This window comes from Palaemon carinicauda, chromosome 10 (assembly GCF_036898095.1).
Source record: "Palaemon carinicauda isolate YSFRI2023 chromosome 10, ASM3689809v2, whole genome shotgun sequence".
Lineage (NCBI taxonomy): Eukaryota > Metazoa > Arthropoda > Malacostraca > Decapoda > Palaemonidae > Palaemon > Palaemon carinicauda.
The window spans coordinates 71,346,504-71,369,784 of record NC_090734.1 but is presented as its reverse complement, the minus strand read 5'-3'; the positions used below and the strand labels follow the sequence as shown (position 1 = coordinate 71,369,784).

Genomic DNA, 23,281 nt, shown 5'->3' with positions numbered 1-23,281 from the left:
GCATAGAAAACAAGCTTATTGCATTGTGGCGGGATGTTTAAAAAACAAGCCCCACACCCTGAATCACACCTACAGACAACTGTCTCAACATAACAAACTTTCCCCTTACGTTATCTATACCAGACTCTAACAAAAGGTAAAAAAAAACTAAACATAACCTTAAAACTATATTTCCTTATATTCTATAATATTTAACGAGAAAACACCAGCAACCACACTTATAACTATCATAATCACTTAATACTAAAATAAACTGCAGTCAAAATCTCAAAATAAATCACAAAAACTTAAAACTAACAAAAAAAAACCAACAAAAAACACTTTTAACATATAATATAGGTGTGTGGACACCTTCGTCCACACAAGGGCTAACAGTCCATTAAAGCCCAACGCAACAACTCGGTTGCAACGCCACACTATGGCAACACTGACACTCAGTCAATACAAAAATGTATTAATTGCTTTAGGCCGTGAGCGTAATCATCATCATCATATTCATCATCATCATACGTAGTAAACAGGTCCAAAAGAAATTCAAAGTCCGGTGATCAATATGTCTTTCGTTTCAAAGAGCAGTCAACTAGAAATCCTTTATAACAATCCAGGCCATCAACACTATCTTCAGTCAAAACAAAATGTTGTTCTTAAAAGGAATAAGTAATTCCAAGGAGGAATCACGGCTTTTTAAATAAATAATCACTTCCAACGCTGGTAAGAAAAACATATAAATCCAGCGTTCACACAACTGCCTTATGACGCAGTCAATCAAAAAAAGCATTCTCTTCTAAACATTCACCACTGTTGTAACCTAGCTAAAAACAAACAAACAATCTCATTTAAACCAACAGTCTTTCTCACAACAAACAATTGATACACTAACTCTCTCTCTCTCTCTCTCTCTCTCTCTCTCTCTCTCTCTCTCTCTCTCTCGATTTGGCAAAAAACAAAAATGAAAATAAAACAAAAATAAATCCTCCACAGCATAAACAGATGATGCTACTCTTTTTGCATCAATTCCATCTCCTCCTGAATGTAGATTTGGAGTTGTTGAATCCATTAATAGAGATCTAGCAAAATTTAGTGGATCATGCAAATTATGGAGCATGAAGTTTAATCCTAACAAAACTCAAAGTATGTTTGTAAGTAGGTCTAGGAGAGTTGCTCCTCAACATTCAGATCTCAGCATTGATAATGTTTCATCGACTCTACATGACTCATTTAAAATTTTAGGCTTGATTCTTGATTGCAAGTTTACTTTTGAGAAACATGTTAATTCTGTGTCTTCTTCAATTGCACAAAAAAAAAAACTGGTTTATTGAAACAGTCTTGTAGGATTTTTGGTGATCAATCTATTCTAAAGAAGCGTTTTAATTCTTTCATTCAACCGTGTTTCGAGTTTTGTTCTCCTGTCTGGTCTTCAGCTGCTGTTTCTCATATTTATTTGTTGGACAGCAACTTACAGTCTATCAAATCTCTTATTCCTGATCTAGATATTAATCTCTGGCCCCATCGTTCAATTAGTTCGTTATGCATGTTGCATGAAATTTTTCATAATTCTGACCACTATCCTGTGCGTAATACTGGGTATGCAGTTAATTCTGATAATCAGGGCCTTCTCCATTATGAGGCCCAATACTTCACAGTATTCTAGAAGTTTTATTCCAGCTATAACCAAGTTATGAAATGATTTTCTTAATTGAGTACTTGAATCATTAGAACTCCAAAAATTAAAACTCTCAGCAATTTTTTTTTATGTTGAACAGGCTGAAATAAGTATTTTTTTTATAGCATATATATCAAAGATCTGTTTTAATGTTGTTACTGTTCTTAGAATATATTAATTAAATTATTCATTACTTTTCATATAGTTTATTTCCTTTTTTCCTTTCCTCACTATGCTATTTTTCCCTGTTGGAGCCCTTGGGATTATAGCTTCCTGTTTTTCCAACTAGGGTTGTAGCTTAGCTAGTAATGAAAGTAATAATCAACCACTCCACAAGTCTTCGACCAGAGTAGAGGGGAGCCTATTGAAAGCTGCGCATGTCATCCAGCAATGGGGTTGCTATGGTAGCCAACCATGGTGCAACAGAGCCCATTTTCTTTTATTATTGTCTGGTTGTAGAAAATGGAACTAGAATTGTAACCCATTTAAATGACAGGTTTGTATAGCTGGGAAATTGCAAATTGTTTTTAAAATTTGTAGTATTTTCATCCAAACTATCTACAATTATAATAGCCCTGGAGTTGATAGGAAAACGATGTGGAATGTGATGAGGTTATATGGCATTAGTAGAAGGTTGTTGCAACCAGTTTATGCAAAGGCAGTAAAGCATGAAGTGAGGGAGTGGTTTCCAGTGAGAGTGGGGCTGTGACAGGGACGTGTGATGTTGCCATAGTTGCTCAATTTGTTTGTTGATGGAGTTGTAAGAGAGGTGAATGTTTGCATGCTTGGTCGAGGATTGAAATGGATAGATGAGAGTGATCATGAGTAGAAGGTGAATCAATTGCAGTTTGCGGATGATACTGTTTTGGTTGCAGACTTGGAGGAGAAGCTGAGTCAATTAGTAACAGTGTTTGGAAGGATGTGTGACAGAAGGAAGTTAAGAGTTAATGTGGGTAAGAGTAAGGTTATGAGATGCACGAGAGGGGCGTGTTGTGCTAGGTTGAGTGTCTTGTTGCATGGAGAGTTACTTGAGGAAGTCGATCAGTTTAAGTACTTGGGGTCTGTTGTTGCTGCAAATGGTAGAGAATGTACATCAAGAGAGTGAATGAAGGATGTAAATTGGTGGGAGGCAGAGTGAAGAGAGTGGTAAAGAATAGAGGGTTAGAAATGAATGTAAACGAGTTTTGTAATAGAAAGTGATTGTACCAACTGTGATGTATGGATCAGAATTGTGAGGGATGAAGTGATGGAGAGACAGAAATTGAATGTTTTGGAGATGGAGTGTCTGAGGAATATGGCTGGTGTATCTCAATTAGATAGGGTTAGGAACAAAGTAGTGAGCATGAGAGCAGTTGTAAGAAATGTATTAGCAGTTAGATTGGATATGAATGTAGTAAGGTGGTTTGGCCATGTAGAGAGAATGGAAAATACTGTCTGCTGAAGAAAGTGATGAATGCTTGAGTTGATGGGAGAAGTACAAGAGTAAGGCCAAGGTTTGGGTTGATGGAGTAAGTGAAGAAAGCTCTGGGTAATAGGAGGATAGATGTAAGAGAGCAAGAGTGTGTGCTAAAAATAGGAATGAATGCCAAGCGATTGTGATGCAATTCCGATAGGCCATGCTGCCTCCACCAGTCACCTTGGTGACCATTGAGGTAGCGGCAATAGGGGATTCAGCATATGAAGTTTCATTGTGGTGGATAACGGGGGAGGGTGGGGTGTGTTACCCTAGTAGTACCAACCAAACTCAATCGAATCCTTTGTCAGGCTGGGAGGAACAAAAAGAAGAAAAATACCCTTTTCTTCTATTCTATGTCGGCTACCCCCAAAATTGGGGGAAGTGCCATGGTAGATAGCTAGATAAATAAATAGATCTCCCAAATGTATTTGGTCAGGCTTTGTAGTAGTCAGATTTGACTTACTGGTCTGGAAAACTCCATCCCTTTAATAATAATAATAATAGTAATACAGTGGACCCTCTACATACGATTGCCTTTACATACAATTGTTCCAACATCTGAAGTAACATTCGATCAAATTTTCGTCACGACACCAGAAGTCATGCTCCAACATCCGACGTAGATCTTGTTTACGCTGGTAGACGGCAGCACGTCGGAGGGACGCCATTGAACGTCGAGTCGGTCAGTTCTCTGTTCTCATGCGCATCGTGTGGTTGTCCTCTTTTTGGTCTGTTATTAACAGTGCTTATTATCTTCCTTTTCTCGCGTTTCATTTTTTATTTTACGTATAATCATGGGTCCTAACAAGCTTAGTTTCAGTACAGGTATTAGTAGTGGTGAGAAGAGGAAGAAGGCAATCCTTCCATTAGAATTGAAGCAAGAAATTATAGAAAAACGTGAGCACGGTGTGCGTGTGAGTGATCTGGCTAAACAATATGGCCGGAATATGTCTATGATCTCGACAATCATCAAGCAGAAGGAAGCCATTAAAGCAGTTAAACCATTGAAGGAGATCAAAGTGAAGCAAAGAAAACTAAGATTGAGAGAGAGAGAGAGAGAGAGAGAGAGAGATGTTTATTGTCGAGCATGCAATAAAACAAGCTGAATAAGTGAATCCTTAAAATAAGTTTTATAAAGTTATCGTTAATCTCTCTCTCTCTCTCTCTCTCTCTCTCTCTCTCTCTCTCTGTCAGAATCCTATTTGAAGGCAGGCAATTCTGGTGAGTTTATCTGATCTTTAATGAGAGAGAGAGAGAGAGAGAGAGAGACATCCTCTTCATATCTCTCTCTCTCTCTCTCTCTCTCTCTCTCTCTCTCTCTCTCTCTCTCTCTCTCTCTCTCTCTCTCTCTCTCAGTGTTCTTTTATTACAAAGAAGTGTCATATATAAGTGATGAAAATTAAAAAGAAAAAAGAAAAAAATGTAAAAAAAATAAAAAATATAAAAATGAAAAAAAATATATTGGCAAGTTAGGTTAAAGTTCACAATAGTGTAAGTTAAAGTACGTTACGGTACGTTATCGCAGTCACCATCTCTACCTCCTCGCCGACCGTCCGTCTCCTCCTGCATAACAAATCCTACACCTGCGTTGGCTTGTCTCTAAGGTAAAATAACAATAAAAACCCCTTTTTTATTTATTATTTCTTTATAATTATTCCATTTTACATCTGTCTTATATAATGCAATTGTATTATTGTTATGTGTAATTATGTGTAGTAATTTATTAAGGAGTTATCATAGGTTTTTGGGCTGTAGAATGAATTATACAAATTACATTGTATTCTTATGGGAATATTTGCTCCAACATACGATTGTTTTAACATACGAAGCAGGTCCCGGAACGAATCTAGATCGTATGTAGAGGTTCCACTGTAATAATATTAATAATAATAATAATAATCAACATATTGTTTTACTTTGTTACAGGTTATTTCTTTCTTTTTGTGTTATTGTGTGTAAATAAAAGATGCCACTGTTTATAGGTAGCCTTGTGATTAATTCTCTATTTCTTTCAGGTATTTGATTGTGAAATTCAGTCTCAGCTGAAAAAGCACCTCCTTAGAACTCAGTGCTCAGAACTTGTCAGTGAACTAGTTTTATACCTTGCAGATGACAGCCTTCTGGAAGTTAATCATGACAAAGAAATGACTCCTGAGGTATGTTTTTTCAATACTTTACAGTAAAGATTTTAGAATTAATCTGTTTGATAGAATTTCTTCCCATCATCATCATCATTAGATTTTGCCTGAATTCACATCTGGTTCAAACCTTCTGAATGTATTTCTACCAGTGTTTTTAGATCTCCAGCCTTCAACATCCAAAATTTTTATGACTGTTTTGTAAAACAGTTATTCCCTTTCATACAAAAGATGGTTTTCCTGCTACTCCATCTATCCTTATGTGTGTGTTTACATTTACTCTGTCATTGCAGCTCTTCCTATCTGGTTGAATCAATTGCTGTAAAGCTTGGACAACTGTAGACAGTCATGTTTAGCAGTGAGTAAAGGAAGGTCATCCAACTCTATCAGTCAGTGTGCCAGACAAATTTATGTTATCACAGCTCTTTCTAAATGGTTAAAGGAAATTCAGTCAAATATGGTACAATGGGAGATATTCATGTTTGGATGTGCTTGAAATGTTATTATACTGTAACCTTTTGGTCCTTTTTCTGCAAGACCCCAAGATGCTGAAAGCATTGGTGGTAAAAACGAAAATAAAAGTTCTACATTGTGTAAGTATGTCCTGCAATATGAATTATGAAATATCATACAAACTTGAGAAACCTTTTGGGAAAATTGAAAGGATGAAATTAAAACTTTGAAATGACAAAGAGAATTCTGAGAGATGTCACTTTTGCTGATCCTTCGAAGGCTAAAATTACCTTCATTAAAGTTAATAAAGAAGTCCCTAACCTTTGTAGCCATGTAATGTTATAAAACATTCAAGATATTTCAAACTTTGCATTTGATTCTGTGTCTGAGGACACAATCTCCAAGGGGACAAGAAACACATTACTCAGAGTTGTACCTGAAATAGTCTGGCGTGTCACTTTTTTCAAGGAAGAGCCTAACAATATGGTTATAGGCTATGAGCATCTGGTAAAGAAAGTAGGCACAATTCTTCAAGGTAACTTGAAAAGATATGATCATGCTTTCCTAGTTAAATCAGACAATGAAGCACAAGCAGTGTTGCTTATTAGTTTTGCATCTTCCTCATCTGATATTATTGAGAAGAGTACATATTGAAAAGGTATTCCCTCAATATTTATCATGTTGAAAAAGCTGAAAGGAACCAATAAAGCAATCTTGATAGCATTTACCACACATTATCTGCTAGACTATATAAAGATTTGACATTTAATCATTGTAAAAAATTTACATCCTCGACCTGTTCAGTATTATAAATATACAAGTTTTGGGCATCCATCCATCTACCAAGGCACTTCCCCCAATTTTGGGTGGTAGCCGACATAAAAAAAAAGAACAAAACGGGACTTTTTTCACTTAGCTCCTCCCAGCTTAACAAGGGATTCAGCCAAGTTTTGTTGGTACTGCTAGTAACATACACTAATGCACTAGATGCACTAGTGACCAAAATTGTTTCAAGTATTTTAAGTTCCTATGACTTTTCTGGAGTAGGTTTAGAAGATAGATTTGTTTTCTGTGTGAAGGATCTCACCCGCCAAATTCACAAAAATGTCCTAAATATAAACTGGAAAATGCAATCATTGAAATGGAAAATCATGAACACGTAACCTTTGGTTCAGCCAGGAAAAAGCTGAATCTCGTCTTAAATTGTTCGAGTGGAACTTATGGTCTGTTAAATTTCTTATTCCTAATTTAGATATTAATTTCTGGCACCGTCATTCAATTAGTTCATAATGCATGTTGTATAAGATTTTTTATAATTCTGACCATCCTTTGCATTTATATCTTCAAAAACAGTACCATCCTATTTGTAATCATAGGTGTGCTGTTAATTCTAATATTCAGGCCTTCTCCATCATGAGGCTCAATACTACACAGTATTTTAGACATTTTATTCCATGTGTGACTCAAGTTGAGGAATGATCTTCCTAATCAGGTAGTTGAATCAGTGGAACTTCAAAAGTTCAAAGATGCGATAAATATTTTTATGTTGCACAGGCTGATAAAAGTCTCTTTACAGTTTATAAATTGATGATTTATTTTAATTTTGTTAACTTTCTTAAAATATTTTGTTTAATTGTTCATCACTTTTCTTGTGGTTTATTTCCTTTTTTTCTTTTCCTCACCCTATTGTAGCTTAGTAATAATAATAATATCAAGGTACAATGAAATAATTAAAACACTTCTTCAGAATATATTGACCACAGAAAATCTTAAAAGACTTAATCAATCAGCCATTTTTTGTCCAATTAAAGAAGAGACAGACGTAATGTGTTTCTCAAAAGTAAAATTGCTTTCAAGAATCCCAACTAAAACTTTAAAAGAGTCATAGAGAGTTAAAGAAACATTATTAATGCTGAGATCTGGATGTTGATGAGCCACTGTCCTCGACCAACTTACATTCATACTTTGAATTTTGTTAGGATTCAACTTCATGTCCCATAATTTGTACCATGCTCTAATTTTAGCTAGATCTCTATTAAGGGATTTAGGAACTCTAGATCTACATTCAGGAGATGGAATTGATGCAAAGAGAGTGGCATCATCTGCTTATTCAATGATCTTGTTTTTTTAGGCCAAATCACATGTCATGTGTATATAGCATGAAAAGTAATGGGCCAAGAACACTACCCTGAGGAACACCAGATATCATATTCTTATACTCATTATGGTGCCCATCAACAACAACTCTTTACGATCTATTGCTTAAAAATGCAATAGTGATACTAAGAAAAGACCCACCTACTCCCAGGTGTTCGAGTTTTGAAAACAAGGGTATCATGATTAACATGGTCAAAGGCAGCTCTAAAATCAAAGCCAGTCTATGAACTTCCATGACCACAATCAAGGGATTTCTGTACAGCAATGGAGATTGTAAGAAGGGCATCACATACTCCAAGGCCTATACAAAAGTCAAATTGCAAACTAGGGAACAGATGATTACCTACAGCAAATCTCCAAGACGTTCTACAAAAGACATTAAAAAATTGGGTGGTAATCAGCGAAACTTGAGCTACCACAAACACATTTACATAATGGAGTAACAGTTCCAATTATCCATCAAGTGTGAAAGAACCTCTTCTTGCTAACATGTGGAAAATAACTGATAACATAGGAGCTAAGAAATCTGCAGTTTTTATAAAAAACAAAGAAAATTACCATATGGGTCTACATCTCCATGAACATTAAGGTCCATCAAGAGAGCTTTAATTTCACAAGATCAAAAAGCTAAACTAGTTACGGTGAACGTATTTTTGTTCGTGGGTACCAGTTTTCGTTGTTTTATAAAAAGTGAACCCTCGCTACTTCGCGGTTCGACCATCGCGGATTCACCACTTCGCGGGTTTTTTCCATAACCCATATATATATATATACATATCGCGGATTTTCCGGAAAATTCGAAAATACCGCGAAATCTAAAGACCCCCAAATACGATATTTTGTTACCTGTAATTCCATTAATACTGTAATTAGTAATATCTGCTCTTACTGATTGTTCATTGCATTACATATGATATATAATTCAGCACAGAAAGAAATAAAACACGAAAAGAGAATGTGATCATACGATAATACAGTACTGTATACAGTACGTAGTAAAATTAAATCGAACATGAAACGCAAATCAGATGCAGTCATACCATAGTAGAATGGTGTAAGGCTGCTGATGGCTACTATACTACAAATGTAATGGATGTGCATTTTTTCCATGATTCTTTTGTATGTATACGTACGTAGTACTGCATCCAATAATATTCTTTGTTGCAAAAATCACATTTCGAATAAGTGTACGAGAGAGAGAGAGAGAGAGAGAGAGAGAGAGAGAGAGAGAGAGAGAGAGAGAGAGAGAGAGAGAGAGAGAGAGAATAAAATAGCATACGTAAAGCTATTACGTGTATTATTATTGTTATTACTGTATTATTATTATTGTTGTTGTTGTTAATGAAATTATTGTTATTATTATTATCATTATTATTATTATTATTACTGTATTATTATCATACGATAATTCAGTACTGTATACAGTACGTAGTAAAATTAAATCGAACATGAAACGCAAATCAGATGCAGTCATACAATATTAGAATGGTGTAAGGCTGCTGATGGCTACTACTGTACGTACTACAAATGTAATGGATGTGCTTCTTTTCCATGAATCTTTTGTATGTATACGTACGTAGTACAGTACTGCATCCAATAACATTCTTTGTTGCAAAAATCACATTTCGAATAAGCGTACGAGAGAGAGAGAGAGAGAGAGAGAGAGAGAGAGAGAGAGAGAGAGAGAGAGAGAGAGAGACACACACTCACACATCCTACAAAAGAATAAAATACTGTAGCATACGTAAAGCTATTATTATTATTGTTATTATTATTGTTGCTGTTGTTAATAAAATTATGATTGTTATTATTATCATTATTATTATTATTATTACAGTACTGTACTGTATTATTATCATTATTTATTATTATTATTATTAATACGTACGTACGGTATGCGCGGGGTATCTTGTATGAGTTGGTAACCTACGCATCATATACTGTAAGACGGGTTGTGATTGGTTCAAGCGCTGATAGATGACGAATCAGAACTAAGTTTTGTTATCTAGCCTGTGATTGGTGTTTTGCCATCATCTCCAGCTTCCAGCATCTATGTTCTCGCGGGCCCGGGTCGTCCACTCTCTGTTCCCGCGTATCGCTGAGTAGACGTTCTTAAGTTTGTGAAGTTTAATCTGTGCTGTGTGCGACCTTTTTAAGTTGAACTTTTTGTCAAATCCTACTGTACAATGGCTCCCAAGCGTTCTGCTTCTACTAAGGCTGGTAGTGAGCCTAAACGCCACCGAAGGATGATGACGATTGCTGAGAAGGTTACGCTTCTCGATATGTTAAAAGATGGTAGAAGTTACGCGTCCGCTGCGCGCCATTTTGGGATCAACGAATCTACTGTTCGCTATATCAAGAAGGACGAGGCGAACATTAGAAAGACGGCTGCAATCACCTTTAGCAGATCAGCGAAGCAAGTCGTTACAACGCGTAATAAAACGATCGTACGCATGGAAGGTGCTTTAGCTGTGTGGATTGCCGACTGCCGGAAGAAGAACATAGCCTTGGATACGAACACCATCCGAACAAAGGCTTTGAGCTTGTATGAGAATTTTGCTGCAAAGGAACCTCAAGACGACGACGGCAACCATGCTGAAGAAGATGAGGATGCAGATGATCCTCAACCAGGGACATCCACTGATTCCCAGCCTCAGAAACAACGTTTTTTCCGCCAGCAAAGGATGGTTCGTGAAGTTTCAGAAACGCTTCGCTCTGAAAAGCGTTTCCCTGCATGGCGAGGCTGCTTCGGCTGACACTGCCGCTGCTGAAACTTACGCGAACCAGACATTCAAGAATATTATCACCGAAGGTGGATACAAGCCGGAACAAGTCTTTAATATGGATGAGACCGGCTTGTTTTGGAAGAGAATGCCGTCGCGAACTTTCCTGTTCAAAGAGGAAGCCAAAGCCTCTGGCTTTAAAGCATTCAAGGATCGCGTTACCCTCGTGATGTGTGGCAATGCTGCTGGATTTTTGCTAAAGCCGGGGCTTATTTATAAGTCGAAAAATCCTCGTGCTTTGAAAAATAAAAATAAGAATCTCCTTCCCGTGTACTGGATGCATAATTAAAAAGCATGGATTACGAAGATGCTGACCTCCAACTGGTTCCATCAGTGTTTTATCCCGCAAGTCAGCAAATATCTCTTAGAGAAGGGCGTGCCATTCAAGATCCTTCTCCTTATGGATAACGCTGGTGGACACGCAACTGACCTGTCGCATGAGGGCATTCAGGTTGAGTTCCTGCCACCCAACACCACGTCATTAATTCAACCGATGGACCAGGGGGTTATCAGGGCGTTCAAGGCCCTCTACACGAAGAACACCTTGGCGGACCTCGTTGCGTGTGTGGATGCTGCCCAAGATAATGAGGATGAAGATTTTAACTTGAAGGCGTACTGGCGGCAGTACACCATAGCCACGTGCCTGCAGAATATTCAGAAGGCACTTCAAGAGATGAAACCTGCAACTGTGAATTCGAGCTGGAAGAAGTTGTGGCCCCAGATTGTTTACGACGATGAGGGATTTACACCTGCTGAAATCCAACACTCTGCAATACGCAAATCTGTGCAGTTGGCTGCCATAATTGGAGGTGACGGGTTTGGCGACATGACGACTGAAGACGTCGACGAGTTGTTGGACTGCCATTCCCAGCCCCTAACTGACGCAGACCTCGAAGACCTGACGAAATCGGCAAGCGAAGAAGAGAGTGAAACCCAGGAAGAGACCCAAGAAAATGTCGAAGAAACGGGCTTAACATTAGAACGGCTTTTCAAGGCCTGCAACCATGCGAAGGAGTTGAAAGAAATGTTGCAAGAGTGGGACGAGGATATGGTTCGGTCGATGCAATTCTGCAACAAGGTTGATGACATAATGACTCCCTACAAGATGCTCTTAGATCGAAAAAGAAGCAGCGGCAACAACTTCCGATCACAATGTTCTTCCAGCCTCGCAAAAAAGAGCCAGTTCCTCCTACTAGTACGCCTTCGGAAGAAATTGAAGAAGTTTCCCAGGAAGAAGTTGAAGAGGTGTCCCAGGAAAAGACACCTCCGTCTGAAGAGACGTAAAATACTACCTGGCTGCACAGTAGAACACATCATCAGCTTCATCATCATCATTTCTACTGTGCAGCAAATTCATCGCCATCATCATTCAAGTTTTTCTTGAACTTCTTTCGTGGCGAGTACAGTAACAATCTTTATTTTTTACTTTAATATTCTCACATTCTAAAACTGTATTTGTGCCTGTTTTATAGTTTAGTACTGTACGTACTGTATGCATTAAGTTCAAGGGAAGGTTTTAAAAGTCTACATGTTGTAACCTATCATATTTTTTTTGTTTAAAATTTACATTTACGTACGTAAAACAATCTCTCTTCTCTCTCTCTCTCTCTCTCTCTCTCTCTCTCTCTCTCTCTCGTAAATTGATTTTTTTTGTTTAAAATTTACATTTACAGTACGTACGTAAAACAACTCTCTCTCTCTCTCTCTCTCTCTCTCTCTCTCTCTCTCTCTCTCTCTCTCTCTCTCTCTCTCTCTCTCTCTCTCTCTCGTAAATTGATTTTTTTTGTTTAAAATTTACATTTACAGTACGTACGTAAAACAATCTCTCTCTCTCTCTCTCTCTCTCTCTCTCTCTCTCTCTCTCTCTCTCTCTCTCTCTCTCGTAAATTGTTTTCCTGCTTTGCTACGTACAATATGTACTGTACAGTACTGTATGATTTTATATAGATACGGTAAATTATATTTGTAAGGTAACATATTTTGTAAATGCTTTTACTGTAAATACTGTACTGTATCATTATTTATCACTATCATCATGCGCGTTAAATGCCTTGTTTGTTCTGAGCGTGGTTGTTTACTGAGCGTACAGTACTTTATGACGCCGTCGTTTCAGGCGGCGTCATAAAGAAAAACATTTCATTTGGAAGTCCTAAGAAAAATAAAGTAAAACATTGGTAATAAAAAGAATCAACATACTGTATAATCAATATAATCGATGCAAAAACTAACCTATACATATATGTGTACACTAAATGAGTTTGTTTCTTCATTATGATCAGAGATGAACGTAAACAAAACATTGTTTGCCATTTTTTATCGTGCTCTTTAGGTGTTTAGGAAACGCATGATATAAAATCGCCTTTAATATTTGTGCCTGTTTTAGTTTAGGGTGCTGTAGTACATGCATTAAGTGTTCTGTACATTAAAGGGTGGTTTGTTAACAGTACTACGTACAAGGGAAGGTTTTAAAAGTCCGAATATACATGTTAAATAAATAGGTAAATATGATGTCACTACTTCGCGGAATTTCACCTATCGCGGCCGCATCTGGAACCTATTTACCGCGATAAACGAGGGTTCACTGTATGTTAGTTCGTGGATTCATAAAATCGTGGATTTCCGATTTGAAACTTTTACCTATTTGGTTATTAGTTGAACCCCAATTATGATAAAATGTTCATTTGCAATATATTGCTTTTATTCATTTATTAATAATTTTAATAATTAACACTAATTAAGGGATTACTTATCACTACAAATGGTTATAATTTCACCGCCAAAAAAGAAAATTACAGAACTACCCAAGTTCTTCAAATATAGCATCCCAAGCTAAAACATTACTCAAAATCTTTTGTTGTTACTCAGTGGTGATTAACAGTCTTTAAATAGAGACGAGATAGTTAGTAGGCATATCACTTCCAAACATGTCGTTAATGCAATGGTTGAAAACTGGCTCTGTCAAGACCAAAGAATTTACTACACCAGGCCTACCAAACCCAGCAGACTGCTGAAAACATGTTTGTTCCGTAACCGAAATACAAAACACGCTATTTACATTGGGTTTACCTTTTAGCGTAGCTGAAATGGCGAGCCATTAGAATTTAACGAGGGTGTATTACCCCCGCGCTAGTTAGCGGGGGGTAGGGGAGTGGTAGCTAGCTACCCCTCCCCCCCCTCACGCACCGGTGAAGCTCACTTTCACTTTTGGCTCGGACTGGGACAGACGTCTCTGTCTTTGTCCTCGCTTGGCAGCCATTGTTTGTTTTGTCTTTACTTAATCACTTACTTTTCTTTTACTCAATATACAGTGATACCTCGGTAGTCGAACGACTCTATACTCGAACAATTCGGAGTTCGACCAAAATTTTCGAGAAATTTTTGCTGCGGTGCTCGACCAAAAATTCGGTACTCGACCAGCCGAACACGTGACGACCGCATGGGCTTTGTGATGATCGCGCCATCTCGGCCACTCTCGCTTGTTCGGGAAGCATCAGTTCTCTCGAGAGCGTCACTCAGACAACGCGCGATCAGCATTCGTTGTGATTTAGTGATTTTCAGTGCTTTTAATTGCTTTTTTAGCTTTCATAATGAGTCCCAAGAAAGTAATGAGTGTTAAGGGGAAGGAGAAGAGGAAAACAGTGCGAACAACGATCGAGTTGAAGAAGGAAATTATAGCGAAATATGAGAATGGTGTACGAGTGTCCGATTTAGCGGTAGAATACGGAATGGCGAAGTCGACCATTTCTACGTTTTTAAAGCATAAAGAAATGATTAAGAAGGCGAATGTTGCAACGGGAGTTACGGCGGTAACTAAGCAAAGGCCACAAGTGATTGAGGAGATGGAAAAGTTGCTTTTAATATTTATTAAAGAAAAACAGTTGGCCGGGGAAAGTGTTAGTGAAGCGTTCATTTGTGAAAAAGCGTTGCATATCTATGAAGAATTAGTGAAGAAAAGTCCGAGTACCAGTGAAAGTGATTCATTTACATTTAAAGCGAGCAGGGGTTGGTTTGAAAAGTTTCGTAATAGAACAGGTATTCGTAATAGAACAGGTATTCATCATTTTCGAAGAATACTGCAGAGGAGGAAGAAACAATTAACAATAGACCAGTTTTTCACAAAAGAAAAGAAAGCTGCTACATCAAAGCCTGTTTCTCCTCCAAAGAAGAGACAAAGAAGAGAAGAAACCCCTGAAATAGATCTGCCCACCCTTTCATTGGAGAGAGAAACAACTCCTGAAGGAGAACTACCCCGCCACATCATGGAAGGGGACTCTCCTTCCAAGCAGTAACCTCCCCCTTCCATCCTCTCCACATCCATCCCTGTATGCCATCGAACCGCTGCTCAAAGGTATGTTCACTACAGTACAAAAAATGGTTTAAAATTGTTTTATTTTAGTACAGTAAATGGTTTAAAATTGTTTTATAGGATTTTCTGACCAATTTCATACACATTTAGATAATTATTGTTGTTTAGGTACACGTTTTATTAATATTTTGGGCCTGTTCGAGTGCTTGGGAACGGAATAGAATATATACCATTATTTCTTATGGGGAAAAAAAATTCGGTACTCGAACAAATCGGAGGTCGAACACGGATCTCGAACGGATTATGGTCGAGTACCGAGGTATCACTGTATATGTAAACATTTTTTCATGTTTGTATATATATTTGAGTATAGAAATCAGTAAGTTTCCTTTTCAGAGATTTGTGCTTGTGTGTGTAGTGTACGATATCTCCGTGGAGCCCTCGGCAGTTTAGGCCACCACGGTGTAATTTTTTGGGTCGCGATCGAGTTTGACTTCGGTCTTTCTCTCTCTCTCTCTCGAGGTCGTTCACCCTTTTACTACGTTACTACGCCTTTTGTAGCTTCCTTCCCGTGTGGGGGGGGGTTGCTACGCCGTACGTTTGTCTCAATTAGTTTATGAATCTAATTGTATTTGTTAATTTTTCAGCTTTGTAGAACGATTCCTTTCGGGGTTTTCGTTCTTTCTTTAGTGTTCATTCATTTTTAAATTACATAATTACATAGTTACATAATTATAATTGTTATAATTCTGTTTTGGTTACAGCTCTCCTTCTGTGAGTGTAAGTGGTTGTGAGGGCACGTGCCTGTTCTGTAATTCTTGTTTTCCTTTCCCTCGGGTTTCCTCTTCGGAGCCTTCCCGGGGGAATGAATGTGTACTAATGATTTTTGTTTTATTTTTTTACAGTTACCAATCTAGTTCGTTTCTGTGATATGGCAACGGTGTGAGCTGTCTTGTTGAGGCCTGGGGATTCGGCTGTTGCTGCCTCCCCTATGGTTTTTCGTCAGGGGCGTGTCTCCTTCTACTGGAAGTACTCCCGTGACGATTGACAGCTCTCCAGTTCATTTTAGAACTCTCAGGAGGCTCGCCTCCTTGGGTGGGTAACTTTCCTTCCGAGGGAAGTTTTTCCTGTCCAGGCTTGAGTTTTTCTCCTTTTGGGGGGTTCTTCTCTTGCCTTTTTTTCGTGCGACTATGCTCTTGGTGCTGAGCGGTCGCACCTGCAGTTTCGCTCAAGGGGCTGGGCAACTGCAGGAGCCCCTCTTCGGAGGATTGCTCCTTTTAGGTCACTGGCTGACCTGTCTCTTCAACGAAGTGATTCTCTTTCGTTCGCGAGAGAGTACACTCATAGAGACTCCTCTTTGGAGGATTCTTCTGCTGTTGTTGCTGTTGGCCTCCTTCGCTGTAAGGCTCACCGTCCGCCTCGTCGTAAGGGCCTCCCATCTCCCTATAAGGGTGCTAAGAGGCGCCTTTTTTAATCTCTGTATGCAGCCTACAACTCCTTCTTCTTGATCTTCCGCCCCTGGTGCAGATGGACAGCAGTCTGACCTCGTCTTCCGACGGGCAACGGTCTTCCCGACGGACAACGGTCTTCCGACGGACATCAGTCTCCCGGCGGACAGACAATGGTCTTCCGACGGACATCAGTCTCCCGACGGACAACGATACCTTCGGGGCAAAGGGTTGCCTCCCACGGGGGTTCTTCCCTTGCGTGTCAGGGTTCCCCTGCGCGCCCTTTTGCTGTGTTCTCTCCTGCTCAGTGTTAGCGCACAGGCGCTCTCCTGCTCCTGCTCAGTGTTAGCGCACAGGCGCTCTCCTGCTCCTGCTCAGTGTTAGCGCACAGGCGCTCTCTTGCTCATCAGAGCTTTCCTGATCGCCAGCGCTCTCCTGTTCGCCAGCGCTCTCCTGTTCGTCAGCGCTCTCTTGATGATCATCTCTGCTGTTCCTGTTGGTTCCTGTTACGCGCCCTGTGCGCCCACGTTTCTACGCGTTGCCTTCTGCTCGCCAGCGATCACCAGCTCGCCAGCAACCTTAGACGCGCCAACGTTTCCCCTGCTCGTCAGCGATCTCCTATGCGTCAACGATCGCCATCGATCTGCCACGCGTGTCAGTTCCCCTGAACACCATCAGTAGCGATCTAGCGCTCGCCTGCTGTGGACCACGATCTCCGGTAGCTGAGTTTTACCGTAGATCTTTCTCCTGCTCGCCAGCGCTCACCTTTACTTCTGTCCTTCTGTGCGCCAGCTTTCTTCAATCGCCAGCGCACATCTGCGCGCCCTTCTTTGCCACGCACCAATGGGCGCCAATGGTTTTCTGACCGTCTAGGATCGCCTGATTAACAGCTTGCTTCAGCGCTCACCTTCCTGATGCACCTGCGCGCCTTCTGTTAGTGCGATGCGCGCTAACCATCACTAGTCTCTCTCGCGTTGCCAATCGCCTACGCGCCCGCGCGATTCTTCTCCTGCGTGCTAGCGTTTTGTTAACGCACCACCGCTCGCCAACGTGCCGTCGCTTGCCGACGCGCCATCGCTTGCCAACACGCCTTCACTCTCCTACGAGCTATCGCTCGCCAGAACGCGCCATCGCTCGTCAACGCGCCATCGCTCGTCAATGCGCCATCGCCCGCCTACGCGTCATAGATCTCCCGACCGCCTGCGCTCACCCGCGCGCCCACGTGCCTGCGCGTCCACACGCCCACGTGCCCGCGCGACCGCACGCCCACGTGCCTGCACGCCTACGCTCATGCGCGACCGCGCACATGCTCTCCAATGTTCCCCGCGATTGCGCGTACGGACGGTGTTCTGTCGCGCGGACCGACGGTGTTCCGTCGCGCGGACCGACGGTGTTCCGTCGCGCGGACCGACGGTGTTCCGTCGCGCGGACCGACGGTGTTCCGTCGCGCGGACCGACGGTGTTCCGTCGCGCGAACCTACGGTGTTTCTTCGCGCGAACGTCGGCTTAATTCTTGCAGTATCCATTGCTCGCCTATGGGTTATCGCTCGCCGACCACCAGCTCTCGCCCTTCCTACCATGCTCGCCCTCCTTCTGCGCTCCTTTGCTCACCTTCATTTGCGTTCCTGCGTGCCCGCGCATGGGCGGTTCCACGTTCACCCACGCGCAAACCATTGATTTACCATCGCGCGAGCGCCAGGGCGATTGCGACCGCGATTCCCGTTGGGGTTTCGCAGCATGGCCAGCCTGGCGAGTCTTCTGGAGCGTATTTCCAGAACACGGCCTCACCCCGTAAACGCAGAGCATGGCACATGCAAGAATAGGAAGAATATTCAGGGAGGTCTGAGCAACATTCTTCTTTCCAGATCCTGGGTTAGCCCTTCCCCGTCATTCCCTGGAAGGGTTTTTGGCGGGGGGGTTTCCGTTTGAGATTTCTCCATCGGCCAAGGGGTGACTGGTTTACCCCTTCCTCCTCTCCATCTCGTGAAAGGGGCTTACCAGGTCCTTTCCCTCCTCGGTTGCGACCCGAGGTTTTGTTCAAGGAAGCTACAGGAAGGTCATGGGTACTTTCTTCCTCTCGGGCTCAAGCACCTTGGCGTTTCGTCGTTAAGTATCGAACTTGCGGGCAAGCTCGATGTTGGATCATCTGGACGCAATGACCGAGGGCTTCCTTTCGGGTGTCTCATCCGTGGATGTCGACAACCTCAGACACCCTTCCATCCTTGAGAAGAGTTTGTTTGTGCCCAAGGGCAGAGACATAGACAGCGGCTGTGCGGAGGAAGTCGACTTCCGTTTTCAATCCTCCAAGGCTCTTTCTTCCAGGCCCTGCAGGGCTCCAGCGCCTCTTTCTTTCAGCCACGTCGGCCTAAGTTATCGGACCGGCTACGACAACTGAGACGAGGTGTCCAATTGCAGTTCCCTCCTGTCAGGAACAGGTGGCACGGGAGATTCTCCCGGGGGGGCATAGTCCTAGAGGGAGTGGCAGAGTTCACGAACTCTAGGATTGGCACCCCCCCCCCTTGCAGGTATCACGCTGGGAGGATGCCTAAGGTTACTCATCCGGATGACAGCTTCCCGATGCCCATTCCTGCACGATCTCTGTGATCAGCCAAGGATATTGCGCCTGCCGTCTCTGTCAGCGAATTCAGTGTCTCTGAACCTCTATGCCATAGTGTTGGCAAGAGTTTGCCCGGTTGGGCAGAATGATCCATTCCTTAGGAGAAGGTCCTCCATAGGATCGTCGACGGCTTCACCCCCGGCTTCTTCAGTCGATCCTTTCTTGTAAGGAAGTAGCTGAGACGGGAGTTCCGTAGTCGACCTCTCAACCCTGATCAAGTTTGTCGAACAAACTTCGTCCAACGTGGAACAGCAGAATCGATCAGACTGGTAACGAGGCAACAGGACTCCTTAGGCCCTGGATCGGAAGGACGGGTACTTTCAGTTTCCATTCCATCCATCTTCCAGGAAGCTCGTGGAATTCAGCCTAGACTACAGGTATTCCTGCTTTAGATGCAGTGTGGCGATACCGCAGTGGCATCGCAGGTTTTTTTCCCCAGAGAACTCTCCCTGCTTTCCTCATGGCCGCTCAGGTGCAGGCTTCCGCCTCCTTCGCCTTTTGGAGGTCTGGTCAACTCTGGTAGGCTCGGGTTCGACCTTCTTCAGCGCCGGGACAAGCTTCCGGATGCTTACCATGAGTGGGGGTTCATGGTATTTTGCTGGGAGCCTTCTCTTCTTCTGCCTCAACATCTGGAGTATCTAGCCATGATATTGAGTCAACGGCCTTACCCCGTTGGAAACCCCGCTTCTCGTCCGTCCAGCAAGGTTAAGCAACGTCGGTTCTGGTCGGTACTTGGATGGGTGACCACCTGGGGACGCCAGATTCTGTTGCCGCCTCCTCCGAGCCTTCCCTTCAGTTGACTGTGGCAAGGCTAAGGAGAGTCGCAGTACTTGTTCTCAGTCAAGCAAAGCTTTCAGCCCTACCTTGGAACGTTTCCTAGTTCTCTTTCCTCATTGACCCGTCTAAGTTCCGAACGTTCGCCTCAGGATAAGTTTCCTGTGGGGCGGCCCAAGTTCCGGTGGTTTCAAAGCAACGATTAACCGGACTTTCTGGCCCCTATGGGACCAGCGGAACGATTAGACCTGCAATGGGTGTTGACCTATGGAACCTCTTGATGGGAGTGGATATTCTCGTCCTTCCCCCACATTTTTTATGCTGTTCTCGGACTCGTCAAAGAAAATGGGGGGGGGTTCGTGTTCCGGTCCAGGCCTATGGTCAGGACCTGAAGGATACCTCTCCATCATTCAGGCAGGCTTAGGGGCCGTAATCTGGCTCCTCTACAGATCCTACAGTTCCTGCCGAGTCGCTCCGTGTGCGTCGACTTCATGGTTCTGGCGTGTTCTAACCAGCAGGGGACACATTTTCACACCTTCGCATCTTGCAGTAGAGATACTAAGATGATTTGAGATACTCTCAATACCACCATCGGCTCTCTCATTCCGGGCAGAGGAATGTTCTCTCCGACTATCCGAGCAGAGCCTCGTAGAGAGAGTGTACCTGGGGGTCTTTGGCCTTGAGTAACCAGCAAGTCCTGGTCTGGGGGACCTGATCGCGACAGCTTGGAACCTCAAGCTTCCGCTGTTCTTCCCCCCAGTTTCAGACCCCGAGACTCTGGCAAGATGCATTCCGGTGATGGTGGGACAACATCGACGCCTGCGTCTTCCCTCCTTTGTTGTCTTTTGAGAATAGGTCTCAACAAGACCAGGTTGTCTGTCAACCTTTCAATGGCCCTGAGAGCTCCACTGGGACTATGCGCTGAACGGTTTCCGGACCCTCTGCTTCCCCTGACGGAACTCCCGGGAGAGCTTCTCCCACGGCACAGGCTACTCAAACAACCACACTGCAACATCTTTCACGAGCCGGGGCTTCGCTTCGGCTTCGCTTCGGCTTCATGCCTGGAGACACTACGCCTCCTCCTCAAGAAGAGACAACCCGCTACAGTCGCGGGACGGAGGTCACGTCATCTGCGATAGTCATCCGCAGGGGTCTTCCAGGCGAAGGGGAGAGTCTTCGGTGGTTGGTGTCGTGGGGATATACCTCTTCCCCTGAGGCTTCTTCTCCAGCAATAACGATCTTATTGCCTTTCGGCGGGAGGAAACTCCTTTCCGCTCTCGGCAATGAAGCCTGACGCTCAGCCTTTCCCTGACCTTCAGGCTTAAAGGAATACTTTTTCCTTCCCGCTGGACCTTTCCTCGCTCATGCGAAGCTGCGAATGTCCCTGCCCTAGTCGGAGTGAGACCTCCAACTTGGAGCATGGCTCGGACTTTTTAGTCCCTTAAGAGATCTTCTCAAGACCCTTTACGTCAGGCCTCTGATCGTATTCCGTCTTGGGGCTCCTGCTCACTCTGGCTGCGGCCAGTGTGTAAGCAATCTTCTTGGTCTCGTACGACTCCGCCCTTTCTAAGGAATGGGGGAAGGCAACATTCAGGTTCGCTCCTGAGTTGTTGGCTAGACTCAGAATCTTGGGGTCCCGGCCCTTTGGTCCAATTCCTTCAAGAGTTCGAGTCACCATTCTGTATCTGATGTCCCAAAACCTTCTCCTTCTTGCCAGTAAAGGAATCGAGAGGTTAGCTTTGGGAACAGCTGCAGTTTGTCCTCAGTTGCAGCCGGTTTGGGAGCACAAAAAGGACACGGGGGAGAGTCACCAGTATACCTCTTCAGCTCGGACTCAAGGACATTCATCTCGACCTGACTCCAGACCCTCCCCCGTCACGTCGCCCTATAGCACGATGTCGGATATATCGCAACGTCCCTCGCCTTCGAGTAATACTACTCTGTGACGCAGGTGCTACAAGCTGGAGTCTGGAAGCGTCTATGACCTTCGCAGCCCGCTTCCTGCAGGGCGTGACCCACAGGAGTTTCGATACGTTTTCTATCGCTCTGTGGTGGCTACACAACAGCTGGTCTAACCTCATGCTCCTTTTTGGACAGGTAGCAGAAGGTTGAGGACATTGTTATCAGGTTTTAGTCTGCATGAACGAAAGAAGAATGTCTGGCTCTTACTACTTTCTTCATCATCCCCCCTACAGGGAAGCAGCATCCTGGTCTCTGCATAGCTGACCTCGAACCTCTGCAGGTAAACCATGCTTCCTTGTGTTCCAAGTATTGAGTCAATACTGTCGCGTCCCCAATACCCTGGCGAGGTGGTATTGGGAACGTCCTAACCCAGAGTTCCTTCTGGAACTCTAGGTCAACTGCCTAGGACAGGTCACACTTCTTCCTTCACTCACAAGCTTATGTAGGCCACACGTTTCCTTGCGGAGCAAGGAACTTGTAAGGTGCAGGGACTCCTTTTCTCGAGTGCGACTCACTCGGATTCGAGTCCCTGGATAAAGCCAAAGCCAGTATGGCTGGGGACTTTCCACCCTACCTAAGGGGTAAGTCACCCAATGTAAATAGCGTGGTTTGTATTTCTGTTATGGAACAAATGACAAATTCGAAGATAATTTGTATTTTTCCTAACCATACAAACCTTAGCTATTTACATATATTTGCCCGCCAGCCCTGTCCCCCAAGACAAGTCCTACCTCTAAGTGAAAGTGAGCTTCACGGGTGTGTGTGTGTGTGGGAGGGGGGGGGGTAGCTAGCTACTACTCCCCCCCCCCCCCGCTAACTAGCGGGGGGGTAATACACCCTCGTTAAATTCTAATGGCTCGCCATTTCTGCTACGCTAAAAGGTAAACCCAATGTAAATAGCTAAGGTTTGTATGGTTAGGAAAAATACAAATTATCTTCGAAATTGTCATCTTGCTTTATGCATATTAGTAGCTAATACTATTTTTGTTATGTAACGCATTGTTATTTATTGATGAAAATATTCAAATAAATGTGAAATAAAAAACAATGATTTTAATTTTATTTTTATTCAGAACATATATGAAAAAATTCAATATATAGAAAAAAAATATAAAAAAATAAACTAGTAATCTCTGGAAATGACTAAACCTTACAAAAGAAAAAAAATAATTATTATGTTGCACACCAAAATAAAACATATTAACAATAACAAATAACAATAATTAGTAATCAACAATGGTTTAGAAAATGTAGGTCACCAACACAAATCGAACGTGTCAAAGTTCAATACCAAAATCTGATAGTGTATAAAAATTTTCGTTGGATTTGTAAATTCTTGGATTCGCCCACCCACGAAGACCACGAAAATTGGTACACCACAAATAAAAATACGTCCACAGTAGTTTAACCTCAGGGAAAACGGGAATGAGGAAGATAAAGTTTCTCATTACTCTGCTTACTTTCAAACACATCAGCCAAAACAGTTACCTTTCCCTTTGGACATTTGAGGGACGGAGCCATCTG

General features: G+C 42.5%; 1 protein-coding gene across 1 annotated transcript in view; it reads left to right on the top strand.

The window, feature by feature from the left end:
- The window catches only part of Ufl1 (UFM1 specific ligase 1), a 267,931-nt gene that overhangs the window by 109,694 nt on the left and 134,956 nt on the right, over positions 1-23,281 (top strand). The window contains exon 8 of the mRNA XM_068380989.1: positions 5,135-5,275. Within this exon, the coding sequence (XP_068237090.1) occupies positions 5,135-5,275 (141 nt within the window). The remainder of the gene's footprint in view (positions 1-5,134; positions 5,276-23,281) is intronic.